A 22926-nucleotide genomic window follows, 5' to 3' on the forward strand; every position below is an offset into this window, starting at 1 on the left:
AATTGACATTATTCATGGGCCAGTACTTCACCCTCCCTCAGCTCTGGTATGAAAGCAGCATGAGGGATCAGAAATACAAAACCAAAAAAGCCTATTTCTCTCCTGCTTCCCATAAATAAATATTATGACAAGGTGAAAGTCACTTCCAAGGGCTCTGGGGCTGTCATGTTTGCTACCCCATGGAAAAGCTAGTCAAGCCACCTTTTGTTTCCTTGCACTTTCTCACCCTTCCCATGGCTGGCACAGAGACTGTACCAACATTAAGCATCGTGTTAGAAGAATCCTGGTTCCCAGCACCAGAACACCTCACTGCATGTTAAGACATGTTATCCTAGTCAGGGCTCAGCACCCCTCTTCCTCCTGTCAGAGAAAAAACAAAGTCCCACATGCTGAGGTGCTCTCTGCTTGTTAGGGTACCTGGAAGTGCAGTCAGGAGAGGTGAAATGAGGACCAAAAGATGGATGCTGCTGTGGTGGACAGAAGGCCGCAGGCTGGCGGGGCTTTATTTGGATGTCTAGAACAAGTGAACGCAGTGGGAAGATGCAGAGACTGGACACAGGCAGTTCAAGAGAGGTTTGGGTGGGTTAAGGTTTTTGTTTGGTTGGTTTTTTTTTTTTTTCCCCAGGGATCTGGATTTACATCCTCTTGTTTTTTCAGGAGTTCACCCGCCGTGCAATGTTGAGATGAAAAGCACATTGTCCTGGTCCTGGAGTTTATAATCCAGCTCACCCTGCAGGCCAAGAAAAAAAAAAGAAGAATTGTTTAAATGTCATTTCCAAATACAAGATGCAAAGAGAAAACAGCTCATAAAACGATGGTGAGTATTAGGGAGAGCAGAAGGGGACAGACTGATGTTTTCATCCTAACAGAAGCGAAGGTGAGAGATCAGCCACAGTGCTGATGCTCATCACCCCACATGGTTTTCTGGACCAGGGTTTTGACAGAACAGGTGGTTGCCTGAGGCAGGGAAATGGTGAGGGGCTGTTTGTTGTCTGAGCACAACAGTGGGCTGAGAAGGGAAGACATTTACCAGGTGCCTGTTTGAGTTGAAATCTCCCTGTGGCCTTTACCTGCCAGGCACCACCTGACTTCAGGGACGGTGGTTCTGTGTGGGGCCTGAAGGTCCCAGGTGCCCCCCACAGTGTCATCCCACATGTGGGGGGACCTGCCAGCAGCCAGAGGTGCAACCCCCAGCTCCAGAGACCAGAGAAAAAGGGTGATCTCTCTTCAAACCCTGCCTGGCTGATGAGACTCAGCAGGTTAGAGAGAGGCTCCAGGCTTTTGAACAGCCACAGTACAGGAGATAGATTCCAGCCTGCCCCTTCCCCCTCAAATATGAGATGCTTTGCTTGGGGCAAGAATCAGAAATAGCTTCTGTGAGAGCAACCACAGAACAGAGAGAGCAATATTTTCAACAAAGAAAGTCAAACTGAAGGAGTACAGACCATTAGTTCCCAGTCTGCCTCGTTGATGAGCACCAAAATTCCTGGCCTCCTGCAGAATAGAGAAAAATAATTAGGATACAGGGCTGCTAAAAAGCTCCACAAATAGTTAAGAACAAGGGATGTCACAGCACAGATCACAAGCTGACTGCCTATAAAGCCAAAAAAGGGATCCTAGCATGGAGGTGGAAGCAGGTACAGTCTGTGCCCTTTCTAGATCAAATAAAGGGGACGCAGGAGTAATCCCAAAGCTCATTTGAATGAAAAGGCACCGTTCAGAGGATGCTCCAGGATGACTGCATTTCCGTACGACGCAGAAAAGCCAGGTAATTAAAACCCACGCACGACACTCAAGCGCGGAGAGCTCAGTGTGAAGGTAGGGAAAGCCATTCCAGTGCCCCTACCAGAGGCACTAAACACCTGGGATCCACTCCAAGCCCCTGATTCTGAGCAAAGGGATTCCCCCTCTTTGATCTTCAGTGTCCTGCAATTGTCTCTCCTGTTACCGGGGGACCTGGCACATGCTTCAGCTCACAAAGATCTGTGACGAATGTTAAACACCCCCAGCGCCACCCCGCAGTCAGGGATGGCTTGCACAGCTCACTCTGCTCCATTTCTCTTGCCTTCCTTTTTTTTTTTTCCTACTCCCCCCCCCTCCACGAGACTGGCCCCATTTTGATAATAAAAATACATTTCCCAGAAGAAGTATTTGTTGGCATTTCTCAGAATGACTGCTTCAGTCCCAGTGATGTCAGCAGGGAACAGACAGACCTGCTAAAGCTCCTGGAATTGAGGATACAGGTGCTTCTCTCTTCCAAGTGACAATGAAGATAAAGTCTAAATGGCCCTGCTTCATCTTTAAGGTTTAAAGATTTGGGGAGAGGGCTGCAAAAGATGCTCTCTGTGGACAGTGCAAGGTGTGGGTGGGATACCTCCCACTACCACTTAAGCAAATCCTTTGTTTTCATGGTCATTGACTTACTCAAAAGGAAATCCGCCCCACAGGAAAAATCCCCCAAACTGGGGGGATGAACAGAGAAACACAAGGAGGATTCATAACAGTTGTACTTACACAGACTCCCCTTGTATAAATAACTCTGGTCGCTCTTTCAACAGATTCTGTTTGATCCACTTGAGCAGGTTTCTGATATCCCCTGGAAGAAGGAAAGAAGGAAGGACAGGGTTTACAAACTAGCTGATGGCTCCCGGTGATGCCAGAGCAAAGCGATTGTTTATCCACGAAAGAGCAGATGAGGAACATGCAGGATGGATGAGGATAGCTGCAAAGAAACTCACAGTCCTGTCCCTGTGGTTTGGCAGAAGAGGTTTCCTACAGAAAACTCATCCCACAAAGAATGAAAGCAGCTCCTGCTGAAGCACCAATCTGGCAGCAGATTCCAAATATTCAGGTCTCTAACATGTCCCATATCCTGTGCATTATCTTGTCACCCAACAAATTATGTCTAATTCTCTTGTGCGTTTAATTAGATTTAGAGAGTCCAAACAAGCAGGCCTAAGAATCTGAACAGAGACAGACACTTTTGTACCAAAACCAGCACAAACTCTTGGAGACATTGGGAGCTCTGGGGCCCAAACCTTGGGTCCATGGCCATGCATTAAACAGACAGGAGGGACACTTACAGCATCCTTCAGCATCACACCTGCTGCTGTGGAGTGTTCCCCATGCTGCGCCTGCTCCCTCCTTCTACACTTGATGCTTAGAGCTTCTTTATTAAAGCTCAGCCTTTATCTTTCCATTTCAGTAGGTGACAGGAAGGATTTGTCTTCATGTAAAAGGAGGAGGAGACACTGCTGGCGGGTTTTTATAGTATCAATTTTACTTTGTGAGGCAAAAACAATTTCTTTAGTGATAGCATCAGTTAATTTCCTATTGGAGAGGTGAGAAGAGACCGGGGGGGGGGGGGGGAACAATCCGTTACAGGGTTTAGAGAAGCTGACAAATTGCAAAGTGGAGTTCTCCTGCATTTGCCTCTATATTTCACCATTCCACAAACCACTTCATCATTCCGAATCCACAATCAGTTATTCTCCCGGGGCTCCTTTAAACAGCCCTCTGAAAGCCCCCAAAGAGTTTTGTTTGTTTTCAAGAAGCGAGGAAGCTTTCTGAAGGCACAAATCCACCAGTGAGGGCTGCAGCCCCGCTCCAGGAGGAGCAGGGATGGCAGGATGGGTTTCTTATGTGAGGTAAGCTCACTGCAGTCATGAGGAATCTTTCCACATGTGCTTTTTTGAATTAAATTCACTCTGTGTACCATTCCCCATGTGTTTGCTTCATGACCAGCAATAATATATGCATTTGTAGTGGCTTGAATCAGCCCAGGCCTTATCCCAGGATTTTATGGGATCATGGATGTTAGCCAGAGCCAAACTGGGGTTGTTCCAAATAACGTCACCCTCATTGCTTCCGTCACACCCAGGATGAACAGCCCTGGTGTAGACAGGTGCACATCAGCTAGGCAATGGGGATATGTCCATCTGCAGCAGATGGGGGTCTCTTCTCCTGGGGAAAGGGGGAGGGGGATGCTCTGAGATTCCCCTCTGTTCCCCCTTCTTTCCCAGGGAATTGGTGCCTCCAAACCAGCACTCTGACCACAAAACTCTGATCTCACCACAGCACTGCCCAGAACACAACAGGTATCGCTACCTCCAAGCACTGGACCACTCTGATCTGGGCAAAGGAGCCACTTCGTGCCTCAAAACTGCCTGGTGAGCTAGATCACCTGCCTGGGGCCAACCCACGACTGCCTTGTAATGATATGTAGTTAAAAAGAACAATATAGACCACTTTCTGCCTCCTTCCTAGCAACATGCACGGGGGACAGGGAGCACCACTAAGAAGGTGTGTGTGTTTACATACACATACGTACTCACACACATACATATGTACACACACACACGTGCACCACAGCGGTCAGTCAGCCATCAGAACAAGAGTTAACTACATTCGCCTCCCCCTGAAAAATGCTGCTGCAACATCCAGCCCTCAGGATCTCACACCCAAATGGCTCCCGCTCTCCATCACCAAGACATGAAAGCTGTAAAGGAGGGAAGATGGAGAGGAGCCTTCAGGAGAGGGAGGGGTTGTGAAGGGGACACCAGCCCCACCGCAGCATCTCCCGCGAGCTGTTTCATATTTATGCACTTGCAGCAGGGCACACAACAATGAGCTGTGCCATATACCATTCTCCTTGCGTGGAATAAGCAGCCCTCTCCTCTGGGACCTCTCAGGAGAGATCATTTAAACAGAAACACGCTGCACTAGCTGGATAAAAGGCAGCCACCTAGAAGCAGCCTGGACGGAGGGGCGAGAGTGCTGATTTATTCGAGGCTGAGCTGGAAGACTCCCTTGCCCCATCTCCTTCCATAACAAATGTTATTTTCAGTCCCACCTGAGCCAACATTCATTTACTCCTAGCCAGAAGTCACGTACACACATACTGAAGAATTTAAACAGTAGGAAAAAAACCCAGACACCCCTGTGCATGCCTGGAGCTTGCCCACTCCAAAAGGTACAAAAATTAAGACCCTTTCTCCACAGCCAACTTTAAGACAATACTTTCATCTGTTTTATCAGCACTGATTTTTTTCACCCACCTTCATTTCTCTATGTCCTCTACACAAATATTACTAGAACAAATCAATTATAAAGGATGACAGATGACTACAGCCACACCAAAACTATCTCCCACAAGTAAGATATTGAAAAGGAACAAGATTACTCCCACTGCAAGTGGTCTGTGGAGAAGCCATCTTGCAGCTCAGTGCCTCGAACAGCAGTCTTGATCAACAGCTCACAACTGTGTTCTCATGATGGAAATAGTAAGAGGTAAATTATAGCACAACTGCTTATCTCTTACAGTTGACATATGCAGTGTTCCTAGGACATTTTCTTTGTGTACTATGCTATGGGTCTAACAGGTTTCCAGCTCCCTGGGCCAAGCATTTTCTATGCAAACAGCAGGTTCTCTACAGATGACTTATGAAGAAGGAAAAAAAATCTCAGCCTGGTCAGGCACCACATCTGCTGACAAGTTAAACCATCATTACAATGCAGCGATTTCACACTCGTGTTGGTTTGAAGCTGGCCCCCATCACAGAACAGAGGCATCTGCTTTGGCAGGAGCACAGTTGTACTACAGGTGCTGTGACTTGGCTGCAAAACCTGCTGTGCATTTTGGCTCTGTAGGGAGATTCAGGTGAGAGCTGAGACAATACATACAGCATTTTGCTCCAGCATTACCAGCTCGAACCCAGCTCATCCCAGTAATGATGCATTTTCACCACTGCTGCATGGTCTTCCTGAAATCTTTTTGGTAGCCTGCTCCATTTCACTCACAGCAAACAAATATCACATCAAAAATGCACTCTTAATTCTCATTAACTGTCCTCACCACTGGCAGCATCAGTGGAGAAGCAAGACTGAACCAGCCAAGGAAGGGGAAATATGCTCAAACTGCAAAGGAGGGACTGAAGCACATGGTAGGAAATCCCTGTCTTATTTCTACACAGAGACAGTTTCCTCTGCCTGTGCTAACAGTACATCATCCCCCTCCAAATTCTTAGGAAAAAATAATCTAAAGTTAATTGAAAAAAAGGAAAACCGACAAACGTTTGAGAAAACTGCTTAGTACAAGTGCACAGATGGGAGCCCAAGCTCACAATATACGCAGAAAAGCGATCACCCAGTGAAACACAGCGCTCAGGAAAATGAGATGTGTGCTTGCAGTGACACAAAGTCATTGCCTTGTCACGCAAGAGGATGGGATGCAGGAGCTGCAGTGAGCGCACACAAAACCCAACAGCCTCGGCTCCTGTTCAGCCCAGCTGCACCACAAACACTCCTGGTTGTGGCAGAGAGTACTGCATAGTCTGCTCTGTCCTCCTGCAAATCCTCCAAGGCCAGACCTTCTGCATTGCCCCGACTGTTTCTTCATGAAGAATCAGCCGAGTTTCCTCTGCAACAGGAATGCATCTAACAGTCCATTTCAGCATTGTCTGGGTTCATCTGCACCCTCAAAAGCAGGGCTGAAATCCATAGATCTTTCCTAGCTCAATAAAACCTCCTGGGCCTGACAGATCCATCAGCGACAACTCAGAAAAGAGGGCACTTGCTGTGTGCAGAGAGAAACCAGGTGCCTCGAATAAGAAACACCAAGCTGGGTGTTGCACTAGAAGGACAATGAACTGATGAAGGTGCAGAAACCTGGAAGGATTTTGTGCAATCCTGATACCAGTTGACATGGGACACACAGCCCCTGGCTCCCAGGGAGCTGCGCAGGTCGCTCACAGATTCACACACATATGCAAGGATGTGTCCCCTGCCTTCAAATCCACAAACAAACTTGCACAAAGCCTCGAAGGGCACCTAGAAGGTGTAATGACACCCATTTTCTTGCCTTGCTTGCAGAACTGGGAGATTATTTCAGGGAAATAGGGGAACCCTATAAAGGCTGAACCATGGAAAATTCCCTTCTGGTCTGCAGTAAATAAGATATATGTGGCACTGGTCACTAAGGGGTCAGTGCTGCAGGAGCACAGCGCTTTCCCGGGCCGCCCTGTGGACACCTCCCTGTGGGGTACCATTTCTTTGACCCAGAATAAGATCATTTATCATACTGACCATGGCTGAGCTCCAATTTGCTGAGGTCACTAACTCTGGACGAGCGCTGCTCCACCCACATTCTCAGCCACCGGCCTGTAACCATGACAAAGCCCCTTCCCTGCAGCTCCTCTGCCATTATTCCCCCTGCCTGCATGGAAATGTATGGAAGAACAATTTGTATGTCTCTTTCCCTGCTCAAGCAGCTTGTTTTTAAAACAGACAAACCAGCTCCCAATACCTGCTGCTCTTCCAAGGTGCATGACTGCTCTTTGCTCTCGGATCAGAGCAGACCCTCCAGGAATCTGCTCTCTAAAAGAGCTCAAAACCAGATCTAAGGGATCCTTCCAACTCCTCCAGCCTCTCATCTGATATGCAAATCACTCTCTGAAGCAGACCATGGTGTGCCATAAACTGCAGAAGAAGACCTGGAGTGGCTGATATAAATGGAGTCACAGGCAAATGGATTTGGTATTACACAGAGTGAGCAGCCAGGCAAATTCTGAAGCACGAGCAAAATCCATTTTCTCTGACAAGTGTACAAGCCAATCCCGCCACACACTGGAATGGGCAGTGATTTAAGTACTAGGGAAGAAATTAGGGGGTAACTACAGCCAGGCATAAGAGAATTGCAATTGTTGCTCTCATCTGTTCTTGTCTGCTACAAATGAACACCAAGGTCTTGGCTTCTGTAATTTTTAATTGCTTTAAGACATCTTTTTCTTGCTTCTCATCTAGAAGAGCAATGCTCTTCTTAATTTTCTTGTGTCCACAAAATGGGAAAGGATCACAGAGGTCTTTCACAGCTCTCCTGTTAGCACTGAGGACTCAGATCCCAGCTATCACCCAGCAATTCTCAGCCCTGAGGTGTTAATCACAATGCTTATGAACTGGAGAGGAGCTGCTTGGGATCTTCCACTCCCCATAGATTGCTGGTAGGGAAATACAAGTTCAAGGGATCTCCAATCTCACTGCTAGCCAGCAGCAAGCCTCCAGATCCATCAGCTCCCATGACAAAAAAAGCAGCTTCGAGCTGATTCTCAGGGTAAACCTAATCCCTACTCATTTCCAAAGTCAGAGCATCTAATCCCGTAACACCCAACGCTATTGTCACTTCAGGCTCCCCAATAAATGCCAGTGCACCAAACTGTCTCTTTTAATTAGGATCACAGATCACTAGTGTTGGCTCAGGGTCTTGCCTCTCGTTCAAAATTGTCAAAGGAAGGAGCTGAGAGAGCCTCAAAGACTATTGCCCCAGCAGCCAGCTACCAGCCTGGGGATCGCAGACATTAAAAACAACATCTCCTTAACTGGTCCTGTGATTTTATCCCTCTGCCAGTGCAGAATTATTCTCCACAAAAGACCATCCTGAGCCTTGTCTGCTCTGATTTTAAGAGGCTTGAGCACTGCAGACCTGCTACCAAACCCCAAGGAGACTGTGCCATGGTCTAATAGTTTTTGCAGTCAGGAATCTTCTGCTAATGCACTAAGCTCCCATTTCTTCATTCCTCCCTATCAATCTATGCTAGATGATATTGCATCATGCTGGCTATAATCTGTCCTTCCCAATGATAAAGGAGATATCCCACCTCATCACTTTTCCATTCATTTATCCTGTTTAACCTTGAATGTTACTGGTTAATTTTTTTTAAGCTCTCAGCAAGACAATTCAGAGAACGCATTACTAACCACCAGTGTAAAGCTTTGCCAAAATCCAGCAAACTGAAATTTCCCCTCTCTCCTGTTTTCCTGGTTTCTGAGTTTTGGGTGTGTGCACAGGCACTGAGGGCTAAAAAGGAAAACCTTATTGCTGTTAAAGAGAATACACAGAGCTGATGTGCAGCCCCAGACCACGGAGGAAGGTGGCTGCTCCTGCCAGAGTGGGGAGGGATTCCCTGGCAGCCTGGCACTGCTCTGCATGCAGCCAGCCTGGCCGAGGGAATTCCCTGGGCTGGGCTCTCCCTGGCACTGCCAGCTGGATCAGAAAATGCCTTGAAGTCAAATCCTTGCCCCCCTCCCAGCCTGGCTGGTGACTGTGTCCCCTCCGGCTGCTGGATGAGTCAGTGGCTCAGCTCAGCTCAGGAAACCGCCATGATTTTATTCCTCTAAATACAGAAATCGCCTCTCACTTTTGGGCTCAGGTCTGCTTTGCTATTATTAGACTTTCATACAGGGCCAAGCACCACTAAACCGATTCCTGTCCACCCAACCCAGCCACCCCCACAGATACTCCAAGCCCCTCAGTCTTACTTGAAAGGGAAAAAGAAAGGGCCAGTGAGATGATCAGGGTGGAGGAGAGGGGGGAGTAAGATTTACAAGTGAATGGAGGTAAGAATGGAGCAGTTTGTGGGATAAAGGGGCTGCGGAGGGAGCTTTACAGATGTGCAGAGGGACGGCGGCTCATTGTTTAATTAAGCAGAAAGTGGCTCTTTTGAAAAGCAATTTTGCACAGGAGCTCTGAGCTCAGCAAACAACTCCTGCGAGTGAGGGCAGGAGGAGAAAGGAACAGCTGGCCCGGAGCCGTGTGAACCGCATGCTAAGCGGTTTAAAGGGCCCGGATCCTCCTCCCCAGCCCTGCTCCGCTGCCACCCTCTGAACAGCGCTGTCAGCACAGCAAATCCCACCAAGAGAAAAGAGGGAGAGCAGGGGGGTGGGACAGAGGGGTTATCCTGCTAGGTGTCCGCACTGCAATACAGCGGCTGGGAAGGAGGGTGTAACAGCCAGGCTTTGTTATCCCAGGGATTTGGTCACACACAAGGGCTGGTTTCCCAGTGCCTGGGAAGCTCCTTCCACAATGAGTTGGGATGAGCTGATCCGGTAAAGCGGCTCCACGGCCTCCCAGGAGGGTGATGGGACTGCTCCTGTGAGGACAAGCGTTTATTTCCCTGTTCCCTCTCTAAAGCGAGCTGTAGCCTCGCATGGCACAGGGATCTGGAGCTGAGCCCCACGCCAGGAACCGCTCGACCCCGATGCTGCAAACACTGCTCACCCTGACCGCTGGCAGTGGCTCCAGGGCTGAGCTGGTCCAGCCTGAGCTCTCACCCTGCACAACCCACTGAGCCCCCTTTCCTTGCCACCAAATCTGTAATTTCCTGCCTAAAAGAGATGCACGAGTGGGATGCACGAGGAGGGGAATAACCCAGGTCCTTTGAGAGCTGCAAGTACCACACACTGTGGTTAAAAAGATTTGACTGCATGAAGTTCCACAGTTCTATGGGGTTTTTTTACCATTCTTCTAATAAGGCTCCACATTAGCAAATATATTTTTATTCTTTCTTTGGAGCATGTTTTAAAATGTTAGGAATAATAAACAGAGCAATAAAAGCATGCCAGAATATTAATGACTCAAGTACGATGTTCTACTCAGCACTAGGCACTTACCAACAGCCAACGCCAACTGCTGCTCTGGATTTTACAGGTTCTTTTGGCCCAGCACCCCAGTCAACACTGAACATGTGCCATGCTGTGTTCAGTGAGCCACCCTGCCTGTAACACAGATCTGATCTCTCAAGATCCCCAGGCTCTTTTCCAGGAAGATGAATGCTCCCAAGTCCCCAGCAGCCCTCCATGCTGCGCAGAACAAGGCCCCTGGAAAGCAAAGCTCTTGAGGAGCACATCATGCTCTTCTCTACAGGGATTCAACATAAGCAGCATTTGGCAGATGATTTTAATTTTCCCTCTTAAAATAATCTGACTAGCAGTGGACTTCTTTCCCCTCGAGTTTTGGTAAAGGGAAACCACAAACAATTACCAAATCACACTGATTAATAATTTAACCTTCCAGACTTGTGAAGTGCCAAAACACGGTGTGAATTCTTGATCAGCCCAGAAGGTCCCAGCGAGCACCAGTGAAACTAGTCACTGCTGCTCCAAAAACAAAAGTCCCACCACTGAAGCCACAGGAGAAGTTGGAATTCAAAAGTCTATGACAGCAGCTGGGCAGGCTGCAGCACAAGTGCCAGACACTTCACACACAACCCCGACCTCTGGGTACATCATCCAGAAACAGCACAGCAGAGAGGTTTTGTAAACACTCTTCATCAGATGATACTGCTGAGCTAAACCTGAAATGACTACAAGGGTTAAACAATGCCAGTGACTTCCTACCCTTCCAATAGCATCCATGCAACTCACATGGCCAAGACAAATCCACCACTGTGAGTCCCAGCGAGATGGAGGAAGAAGCTCCAGCATCACTTGCAGAGCAGTCATACAATGATCTATTTGATTACTGAAGCACTTGGTTAAATTACTGTGGCTTGTTTCAGGAGGAGGCTGCCAAATACATTTTCAGTTTTTAATCTAGGGTTTCTCTCTTTTATGCTCCATTGTCTCTAATAGCCTCTTAGATGCTTGAAAATAAAGTTGATTTCCCTGCCAATTTAATCCTCTCTCCATGTGACAAATATCGTTATTCCCCCAGCTGCTTCTCCCACACACACTGTTTTTATGCAGAAGAAGCCAACAGGGCATAATGCCTTTAGATCCTGAAACAGCATTATCAGTGAGATCACCAGAATAGCCAGAAATTTGGGACAAGATTCTTGTTAACTTGAGGTCTTCATTCTGCAACAGCTCTACAAGATTACACAGTCCTGCACAAAGTGTGGCTTAGGTAAATCTGCTGCCTATGCACACACACCACACCTCTCTAAGTTTCCACTTTGGGAGGAACTTCAAAATACAGGCTGAGACAGTTCCACTTTGGAAATAAAGAACTGCTATTTAATTGACATCAGGATACAAAATGCCCCTCGGATAATAAAAATAGGTCCTGTCACGTGGCTGTATCCCTCGTGGCTTGCTCTTGTCCCATTTGCAGCTTCCTTCCTCCTGCCTTTCGCAATCCCTCCAGGAGTCCATCTCCAGGCATCAGAAAAGGACAGAGAATCAAATCTTCTTGAAAAACTTAACTGGACCTGGAACCCACCTACTTTCCATCTATTGCTTGTTACCAGGAAAAAAAGAAATGACCACATGAAGAGTTTGCTCAAGCAACATTGTAATTTAGAGAACACAGATTGCCCCTGCCAACTATGGAGCACAGCTTGTTTTATTCAGGTAAATATTTGTAGGTATTTCTTCATATAATTTTCCACCTCCCTTCACTTCTGGGATATATATAAAGCGCCTAAACAATTAAAATACAGGTGGGCCCAATAACCCAGAGAGAAGCAGCTGTTCTGCAAGAAGGAGGACAAAGACAAAAATAACCTAGAAAAAAGGAAGAGTAGGTAAGAGAGGCCTAAATGGCCAAAAATAAACTTGGCAGCTAATGCAATCACTTAAAATGGGGTTAGAAGTGCAGGTCTTTAAGTAGTGTTCATACTACAGGTCTTTCCCTAGAGAATTCAGTGTTGGACATTCAGGGTAAGGTAAGCAACAGGAAGTGCCAAGCAGAACTGAGCTGTTTTATTTCTCCAATCACTGCAATTCTGGCTGCATGAGGGCAGCAGGGACCTGGCAATGTATATCTTTATTTACTCAGAGATAGGAGAGTTAAAATTTCTCACTATGAACAAGGGAAATACATGGCATTAGGAACAACATAAAATTGCAAGAAAATTATTCTGTTTTTCTGGTATGATTCCACTGATTCCTCACCACTACAACATAACTGTCTCCTGGAAGTATTAGGAGGGGTGTTTCCAGTAATCCCTTACTGTCAGACATTCAGGCCACCTCTGCCTGCCCCATCCCTGGGTGGGGTGTAAATGTCACTGCTCAGTTCATGCTTCTCAGATGCTGCAATCTACAACCAGCCCCAAAATGAGACCTCCCTGACAGTCAAGGCACAAGACAGCAGCAAACCTGGGGGGTTGACAAGAGGGGTACACGGCCAATTCTGCCACTCCTGTCACAGGGACAGCAGTGTCTGGAAAAAAGACAGCGGGAAAAGCTGGGAGCAATCACATGTTAGCTGAATCTGGAATGAACCACTGGAGATCATTGAGTTTGAACCCTGAGGCTGAGACAGACCTTCAGGGAGAGATTTATCCCTTAGGATAAAGGCAGATCCTGCTAAGGCTGCAGAAGTCCTCCCAGCAGCTTCAAGTGGGAACGGATCAGGCCACATCCAATGGCACCACTGACAGCCATCGGGCTGGAAGAATCCCTCCTTGGTATTAATATCCTCTCCTCCCCTGGCAGAAATAAACATCTCCTGTAATAACCCCTTTTTCTTCAGCATCTGATCATGGTTTGAACACCACCAAAACAGTGGGTGTTAGTGGGTATTTTAAATCTGCAGAGCACAGAAGGAAATTACGCTCCAGCCTTCAAGTTTATAAACCAGCTAAATGAGTGTGTTAGCATTTCTTTGCTACCTTTTGTTAAAGGATCTTAAGTGCTTCAACAGTGCTGGAATTTAATGCTGAATTCTCCTGTGATAAATGAAAGTGTCACCAACAACAGGGGAAAGTTAAGCAACATGACTAAACTCACAAAGCAAATCAGCGTCAGGTCATGTTTCTGGTTCCTTAGTCCCTGTCCTTAACCACAAGGTAACAAAGTATTGCAGTATTCCTATTTATATTTGAATTACACATACTTATGTCCAAGCATCAAAAGCATTTCTACCAATCTCTAATTACTTCCAGGCACAGCAAAAAGATTTCAGGCCTGGAGGTTCCCAGCACATAGATTATGACATCAGCCATTCATGAGATATTGGTTGCTAACATTCCCTCATGGCTTTGTGTTTTTTTGGTTTATAATCCCACTCCAAAAGCATAAGGCAGTGCTATCTAGCTGGAAAAATTCAGAACATACCTGTGGCAAAATTACACTACAACTGAAGTATGCACACATGTGAGTTAGTGCAGCACTGTTCAGTATTGATATTCCAAACTGCAAATCAGGAATTATGACTGCTTATCCCTGGAACATAAAGTCTTGGTTTTTACTGCAGGGAAGGCCATGGGGAGGATGTCCAGCATCCTATTTGAGCATTAGGTTTACTGTTTTCAACTGCAGAATTCATATTAAGATCACATTTACTTGAAAGGCCAAACGAGTAGATAAACAACATTTATGTTACATTGCTACACATATCTAAACACCACATAAACACACACACACACATATATATATATATATGTTCCCCCTGGAAACCTCAGAACAGGCAGGAAAACAAAGGGGAGAGGACGTTATGGGGGGTTTCAAGTACCAAGAAAGACAAACGCGGACTTGATGAAAACATCCAGAGGCTGTTGTCTATCCAGCAGGAGGGAGGCAAAAGTCTTAAGGAAGGATTTGATTCACAAGTGCTTCGAGGACAGGAAAGACCTCAGACTTTGAGAACCAACCCCTGTTTACCAAGCTGCCTGATCCATGGCATGTCTGAAAGAGCTTTGAAAATACTTTGATTCTTGCTGGCAACCCTAAGTGCTGTACAAACCAGCTTTGTTTCATTTGCTGCTCCTCTGTCAAGTTATCCAACAGGTTCTGATACTCACAAGGCTCTGGTTGACAGGGCAAAGTCACCTGATGCTTTTTGACACCATCGAATAAGAGCTCTGCACCACCTCTGAAACAAAAACAATGAACCACTGAGATTTTTGCTTTATTGTCAGAAGAAGGCAGAACAAAAGAGGCAATTTACATAGATGCCACAACAGAGAAAACAAATTACACAGACTATATTTAGCACAGGATTCCCTTTGTCTTTTTTTTTTTTTTTTTTTTTCCTGTCACAAACCAGAAGTGCACAGGGGAAGCTGCCAGCTCCCAGTGCCAACACAGAGAGGAGGCTCTGCTGCTGTGGGCCAGAACCCCGTGGTGCCAGGCATCATCCCAGAGAACAGGAGGATGGTTCCCATCTCCATGTGCTCCCAAACCGCTGTGCAGTGCTGCCTTCCCTCCCCAGCCAGCAGCACTGCTTCCACTCGAACAACACTGCTGCTCATCCCTCCCACCTGCTGCCCAGAAATCCCAAAAATCGAGCATCTTCAGGAATAAACATTCCCCCATTTCCAGGTGTGAACACACAGAAAGGGGAAATGACTCACACAAAGTTACAGAGCAGCTTTCTGAGAGTCCTGGCAGCTCTTTCCTGATCTATTGACTACAAGGTGTCCCAGAGAGAGACTTCACTGGGAGAGGAAAGTGGTGAGGGTGACAAGGTAAAATATAAACAAAGAACCACAATCTTCCTCCACTGAACAACCTGATGTTCATCCCTCTTCTGACACTTTGAATACATTAGGGAACACCCTCAGATAACAGCTGCTGGCCTCTGCAGGCACAGGAGATCAGGTGTGAGCAGGATATGCTCACAGGCAGGTAAAGGAGCTGGTCCTCACACTGGAAAAGAATGGGATTTGAATTGGGTCCTGGCCCCTCAGACTCTTCAAAAGAGTAATTAATTTTTGTAACTACAGCTCAGAAGCCTCAGCAAGCTCCTCACCTCTGCTCCTGTTCTGGAAAAAAGTCCAACTGTGAAAATCTTGAGCTTTACCAACATAAATAATTTTTCATGACGTTGTGAGGCCACAGGCCGAACTCAGGCTTAGATTGTTCAACTTTTACCATGTGAGTAGGGATATGGATAATAAACACCAAAGCTACTTTAAGTTACAAGACACAGCAGCAGAGAGTTGGAGCTTTTGACTCTAGACTGAACTATACACTGGCCAAAGTTTACACAACCAGAGAACTCTTTAAAAACTCAATTCACTTAATATTAAACTGAAGTAGAAAAATGACCAACCCATTTTTAAAGGCCACATAATTGTGGCAAAGCATTCTTCCAACTTAAATGCAGATTACTTTGGACAAATTCTCCTATGAAGGGCCTTTCTGGGAACTTACTGATGCCTCTCCTCCCTTGGAAACCAACACAACAAAGAGAAATATTTAAAACAAGCAGTCCCCCACCCAAGTATCAACAAAGATACTTCCAGATGTTATTAAGTTCCTTTAAATCCAATATCTAAAAATGTCCCAGGAGGTTTTCTTGGCTCTGCAATGGCAGAGCACAACAGAACCCTTGTTAGTTACTTATATGCAGCAACCCTCCTAAAGAGCACTCTGTTGGTGTTCTTCCACCAGCTCACAACAAACAGTTATCTCAAAATTGAAGCGGTGATTATGAACATGAGGCGGAGATTCACGCGAGGGAACGAGTCATAACAATAATATGAAAAACATTTTTTCATGTCAGGGAAACAAGGTCAGGCTTTGTTACAGCGGGAGATGTAGATTGCAGGATAAGGTCCTTCTGTAAGGAGCGAGCCGTGGGGGACTCAGCTGTGGTTCCTACATAGAGAGCTCATTTATGCATTTCCAAGGGAGGCAAAAATGCATCTCACTCTTCTGGGAAAATTCGGGGAGTTGCTGCAGCTGGAAGCGGGAAAGATAGAGGAAAGGATTCTTAAGGAGAAGGGTGTTTAAAGGGTTATGGCATTTCTGTGCTCCTGAAAGGGTGGGAAAAAGCGAATAAATAGCAGCCTTTTAGTTTCTGCTAAAAGGAGGCTTTAACGACATAACACAAGTATTGCCACAAATATGCACAGCTCCCACTGCAAACGCTTTAAGATCCCAGGGCCAGAGCACGAGCAATGCTGACAGTACAGCAGCAAAGGCCTGGAGACTGAACTGCTCCAGAGTGGGAACCTGGCAGAGTTACAGACCTGACGGGGCTCACACACAAAGCACAGTGAGGGCACGTGTCCGCACAAACACAAACACAGAGATAGGGCTCGGGGGGGGAAAAAAAAAAATAAAAAGAAAAGAAAAAAAAAAAAAAAGGCGAGAAACGAGAGGGAGGTTTTCATAAATAATTTTAATGATTAAAAAAAAATACTCAAACAACTCAAAAAGGTGGAAAGAGGTGAAAGAAAAAGAAAGGCCTGGCACAGGACGCTCACAGAGAGACGGGAGCGCGGCCCGGGACAGACGGGCACACGGCCCGGCCCCTGGCTGAGGACAGGCTCCGGAGGTGTCCGGCCCTCCCGCCGCTGCCCTGTTCCCGGTTCCCGGCGGCGGCCGCTCCCGCCGCCCCGGCCCGCAGCTCCCGTCACAGCGGCGGCGTCAGGCCCGGACGCGCCCGTAGCGGCCCCCCAGGCCGCGCGCGGCAACCGCCCCGCCGCAATGCCGCGGCAACCTCACCGAGGGGCCGGTTCATCGCGGCCCATCCCGGCCCTGCCCTGCCCTCCACCCAGCCCCGGCCCCGCCGCCGCCGCCGCCCGCGCTCACCCGAACTCCACCTGCAGCGACACGGGCGCCGCCATCTTGGCGGCAGCGGGCGGGACGGGCGGGCGCGCGCGGCCGCGCCGGAAGTGCCGCGCTCACTTCCGGTCCCGCCGTGCCGCGCCGGTGGCGCGGGAGGACGGGGCGGCCCCGGCCGTGCCCGCGGCCCCGGGGCTTCCCCGCCTCGTCCTCCTGCCTGCCCCATCCTGCCTGCCCCATCCTCCCCGCTCCTGTTCCTCCCCCGGAGAAGCTCCCGCAGTGTGCCCTTGGTGGTGTTACTTTAAAACAGCTGGGCGCTGGTGCGCGGCGGTGTTAGGTTCAAATACCGATTTCTGCACCTTCGCCCCCCAGAGAACTCCTTCGCGTGCTGAGAGTCACACACGGGGCCCTGCTCGCTCAGAGCACTTGGGCTGTGCAAAGGCAGGAGTTGCACACGGGTTTCCCAGTGGGGGTTTCCCTGCAGCAAAGCTGCCACAACACGAGAAGTTCTACCTCAACATGAGGAGGAACTTTACATTGAGGATGGCAGAGCACTGGAACAGCTGTCCGAGGAGGGTGTGCAGTGTCCTCTGGAGACATTCCAAACCCTCCTGGATGTGCTCCTGTGTCACCTGCTCCAGGTGACCCTGCCTTGGCAGGGGTTTTGGACCGAAGGATCTCCAGAGGTCCCTCCCAACCCTACAACTCTGTGATCCTGTGATGCCAGCCTGCTGCCTCGCAGCTCGTCGGGATTGTTGTGGGGGACCACAAACAGCTGGCTGATGCCATCCGCGCTGCCACCACCGGGAAGATGCAGTTCTGCATCAGGGGTGGCTGCTCAGCATCCCCTCCTGCTCGGGCAGCCCCTGCCAGCCAGCACATCCCCACGGCGCCAGGCACCCCCAGCACAGCGTTAAACAACGCGGCTCACATCTGTCGCCTGTTTGTTTTCCCCTCCTGTCCCCAGAGAAGGCCCATGTACACAGGCAGAACGCAGCCACGGCGGTGACAGCTGGGCTCTGCTTCTCCCCCACAGCACAGAGCTGCACAGGGGCAGCACCGGTAGAAAAACTGCAGCCCCTTAACCCTCCCTCCGCTCGGCGGAGGGGTTTGGGTTTTAAAAAAATACATGTACATGTGCACACATGCACATAGAAATGTAATAGCTATGCATATACATGATGCATTATGTGTAAGGGGCATAAATTTACACAGACAGATTGCGCTTCGTTTATGCTAACGGGGGTCAGAGTACGCCTAACCCCGGGAGCAGAAGGTGGTGGTGTTTGTAATGGCCTTTTGTTCTCCGAGGAGATCATTCTCTGGGCTGGGCCCCAGGAAAGGCTGGTCCCTCCGGCAGATGAATGCTGCCGTCGCTGCTGGGGTTACGTGATGGCAGAGCCGTGAAGCTGTTGACCGTGGTCTTCATCCAAAAAATTCCGACCGGATTTTATATATCTCAGAATCCCAGGGCTTTTGAGTATCTTGGAGATATGGCCCAGGATGGAATTGTGTGGGAAAAGCAGCTGAGGAAAGAAGCCTTCCGCAAAAAATCGTTACTTCAGAAATGGGTGAAGCATTCTGTGTTCAGAGGATCTGGTAATCTTGATTCCAGATCAGTGTTTGTAGTTATGCTTTTATATAAGCTGTTCTTGCTCCCAGAAATCATTTATGAGGCCAAATAAAAGCAGAACTAGCTCCTAAAAGAATCTTGATTCCTTACTTACACAACAAAATGGTACAGATTTAGTGTTAGTACCTGCTTGGAAAAGCAAAAATAAATTACAAGAAAGGGAACAGTAATCATAAATACCAGTTTGGCTCATTCAAGCACTCAAAGCTGGTTACTGTTAACAACTGTCCTGGACAAAAAGTGATCACATGAGATACGGGGGGACGTTTTTATGGACATTTTGTGCTTGGGAGAGGAATGAGTCCTGTCCCCATGCTGTGTGTTGAAATCAGAGCACCACAAATTCTCCGGGATATGTTTGGGATGGGGAAACTAAGCACGCAATCTCCTCAAGAAAACGCAATGCTGCCTCGTTGAAGTGCTGTAAACACGGGCGGTGTTTGACAACCAGGTACAGAAAACCCATCAGCTGCGGTGCTCGCTCGGGTTACTGGGGCAGGAGGCCGCTGACCAGGGGCTCCGGCTGCTCCCATTCCCCTCCCACAAAGCCAACTGCAAAGGGAACATGTTGGAAATTGAGCCTGGCAATGAAGAGAGGTTAATTTCTTTTGTCTCATTCCCATCTTCTGTCTCTTTTTTTTCCTGCCATTTGCACGCTTACTTTCTTTGAGTGCAGAAGGAACATGCCTCCATTCCTCCGCTGAGGGTTTATTCTGGAGGAAACGTTTTAGGTCGCCATCACGTCCTAGGGGGAAATGTAGTTTATAAATACAGCAGGGCCTAGCGCCACGAGGAAACATTTTATCAGAGAGCCCCGAACTGACGATTCAATTATTTTTCAATAAAACATCAGGGGAATGCGCAAACAGCTGCTCGCATCCTTCCACACAGCAAGTCAAACTTCAAGGGGAACAATAGCTGGCGAAAGGGGAGCCATCGTGGAGGCGGTGACAATGGGTTTCCTTACTCGGGGCTTTGTTTGATTTCCCCGTCTCAGTTTTGAACTCCCTCCGCCGGAGAAAGGCGAGGGGGTAGGACGGGGAGAGAGGGAAGCAGGCAGAGGGGAAGGAGGGTCAGTGGGAGTTAAAGCCTTTTGCAGCCTTTCTCTCCCATTCATGTGGTAATTGGGTGTCAAGCAGAGATCAGTAAGATGGAGCCCGGCCTCTGTGCCCGGGTTAAACTGCAGCAGAAAGAAAGCGGGAGCTGAACCGATGGAGGCCTGAATGTCATTAGGGCGGGAGGAAGCGCCTCTCCCCCGGGAGCCCTTCTGCCGGGGTGCTGGGCTGGGGGGGCCGCTTCCCATTCAGGGCAGCCCTGAAAGCGGCCAGACAAAGCGGGAGGGCGTCCGAACAATGCCGCACCCCCGGCTCTGCCTTCAATAGGGAGCTCTAAACAGGCGTTTAACCTTCAGAATAGCTGAAAGTGATACTCCAAGCTGAGGGGGTGGCTCGCCCGCCGCTGTTAGCCTCTTCCTGCGGCCGAGCCGGCGGCCACTTGGATGGCCGGGGGCAGGAGGAAGGCTCCGGCTGCCCTCGCTTCCTCAGCCCCCTTGGCACAGCGCTGCGGGTGTGCCGGGCCCCGGGCGGGTCGTGGGAGGTGTCACCTCCAGGGCGGGATCGGGACACAAATGCTGCCGGGGCCGGCGGGGTGCTGGGGGCCCGGGGAAAGCCGCTCTGCACCGTCAAGGATGGGACTGGAGGAAGGCAGGGCTGTAACAAGGAGGGGGATGTGGCAGTTAGGGGTCATATCCCACTTCACAAGCCTGGGATCATTTGTCAAGGGATCAGGGAAGATCTGGGCAATGACCCACATCCTGAGCAGGAATATATCCTGGACTTGGACAGCATCACCATCGCCTGCAATTCTCATATTGCATGATTTCAACTGCCCAAAGCTCTCCCAGAGCCTGGCCTGCCATCATTTGTGCCTGTGTGTGTATTTTTAATGAACCAGGAGAAAAGCAGATCAAACCCAACGTTACTTTGGAAGGTGGGATTTGCCACTGAAATGGGCCAGGCTCAAAGAAAGCAGAGCAGGACGCATCCCTGCTCCCTGAGCCTCGCTCAGCTGCAGTCCAGCCATCCCATGCTGTCCAGCAGCTCAGCAGCAAACAGCCCCAAGGACATTCTCTTCCCTTCTGAAGCCTCTCTGCTTTGAGAAGGAAAGCTGCTGTCCCTTCCCTCTCACACAGCATGATGAGATCTTCACACACCATCATTTCGGTGGAATCCCTGGCCACATGGTCCCTTCAAACTAGAGAGGGAGAAGCCACTCCTGGCCCTGTTCCTGGTTACAGTGGAACCACTCAGGGGAATCAACTATTTCCATTTCTAAAGAGTGCACCAAAGGATAGTCCCTTCTTTAGTCCAGAATATTTCCCTGTCACTGCTTAAAGGCAAAGCCAGCTCCCCAGCGTGCAGAGGAGCAGGCAGCTGTCATTGTTTGGGAGGGCTCCGGCACACCAAGAGTGGCAGGAGGAGGCTGGAGAGATGCAGTGTTAAAGATTGTCACAGACTTTCTCAGCAGCAGAAATTAATTTCACCCAGAAAGGTTCTGAGCAACTTGCAAAGCCCCCACCTGCATTAAGGCTTAAATACACTCATTCTGCACACCAAGCATGGCCTGGCTGGGCTGGACCTAGGGCAGATCAGAAAGAAAGTTGCCACGTTTTTTGTCCTGATATATTGTCACTGTCCAGGACACAGGGTCTGGGGGAAGGAGTCATCTCCATGGGGAAGAGTACATTTGGTTTGTAAAGCTCTTTGGCTTTGCTTAAATTAGCAGTTTGATAATAACCCTGGAAAGGATTTTAATGTTTTCTTAACCTCATGCAAACAGAATTTTAAGTGTTTTAATTAAAACAGGACAATACCTTGTACTTTATGTATAGGACTTTTATCTACATGCAGCTGTTGAGCCAGACTTGTGCATTGATCAAAGGGGAGGGATGTCTCACAAGGTGTCTCTAATCAAAGAGGATTCAATTAGCCTCTTCCTTAAAACTGCACAAATAAAAAGATATTTTAAAAAATCAGACTATGATTAAACACTGGCTGCTTCATTCCAAATACCTCCCTGCTGGAAGTGTTGTGTCTCAGCATCGATCCCAGGCTCAGCACCACACCTGCACTTGTATTTCTGGGCCAAGAACTGCGGGGACACTTGCACATAAGCTTCATTTTTCCAGAGGAGCTGGGACTTTAGAAAGGCTCTAGGATTTCAACCCAAAGCTGACAGCCAGCGGAAAACCTCTAATTGGTGTAGCTGGGTGCTTCAGGGAATCTTGAAGCACTGCCAAGTGCGACACAAACCTCCTCAGTCAGGACAAACACAGCTCCAGTGGTGACTGGTCCCCGGGCACCAGATCTCCAGCGGGGACCAACCCCCCAACACCATCATTGCTGGGCAGGGGGGCTCCTTTGAGCATCGCTGAGAACTATGAACACACCTCCCTGGGGCTCCCCTCTCCCTGGGAAATCCTCTGGCACAGAGGTGTGTCTGGCACGTGCACGCCCCAGCCCTCTGGCACAGCCCTGCAGGTCTCCTCTATGGATGGGCTGTGTCCCAGAGCCCTCCATGATGTCTGCTGAGCTCTTTCCCAGTGACTCAGCACCTCCCATCTCCCCAGAGCAGGAGCTCTCACCTCGGGGGGGGGCGTCATCATGCTCCTCTTGTCTGCATTGTGCAGCTCCCCCTCCTCACAGCCAGACCAAAATACAGGGCTTGGGGTGAGCTCCTGGCTATGCTCCAGCCAGGGCCCAGCTCCTGACTTGTGTTGGCACCGGCAAGGGCTACATCCTGCTCCTCTCACAGGCCTATAATTCCCATCCATCTCCAAAACCCAACAGTGCAAGCCAGTCTCCACTCGTATGGGCTCACTTGCAAACAAGTAACAGCCATACTTCCATAAGCTTCCTAAGCTATTCATGTCTGTGTTTAACAGGCAGTGCCCTGAATGCATAATTTCCTTGGTAGGCTTTTTTAACCTACCCTGCTCTCAGACAGACAGGAACACTGAGTTTTGCCCTGCAACCCCTCTCCTCCAGGGAGGGAGTAGTGTA

At 48.8% G+C, this 22926-nt stretch overlaps 1 protein-coding gene across 1 annotated transcript; it reads right to left on the reverse strand.

Moving 5' to 3' along the window:
- Positions 1-470: 470 nt before the first annotated feature.
- Positions 471-17337, reverse strand: URM1 (ubiquitin related modifier 1). The gene is made up of 5 exons (XM_066201097.1): positions 17260-17337; positions 14520-14590; positions 2515-2596; positions 1446-1494; positions 471-730 (listed from the first exon to the last, which is right to left on the reverse strand). The coding sequence occupies exons 1-5, from the start codon at positions 17292-17294 to the stop codon at positions 662-664; spliced, it is 306 nt and encodes a 101-aa protein (XP_066057194.1). The 5' UTR covers positions 17295-17337; the 3' UTR covers positions 471-661.
- Positions 17338-22926: the final 5589 nt, after the last annotated feature.

The sequence above is a fragment of the Chamaea fasciata genome, unplaced genomic scaffold (genome assembly GCF_029207755.1).
Source record: "Chamaea fasciata isolate MVZ Bird 193981 ecotype frontalis unplaced genomic scaffold, bChaFas1.0.hap1 SCAF_20, whole genome shotgun sequence".
NCBI lineage: Eukaryota > Metazoa > Chordata > Aves > Passeriformes > Sylviidae > Chamaea > Chamaea fasciata.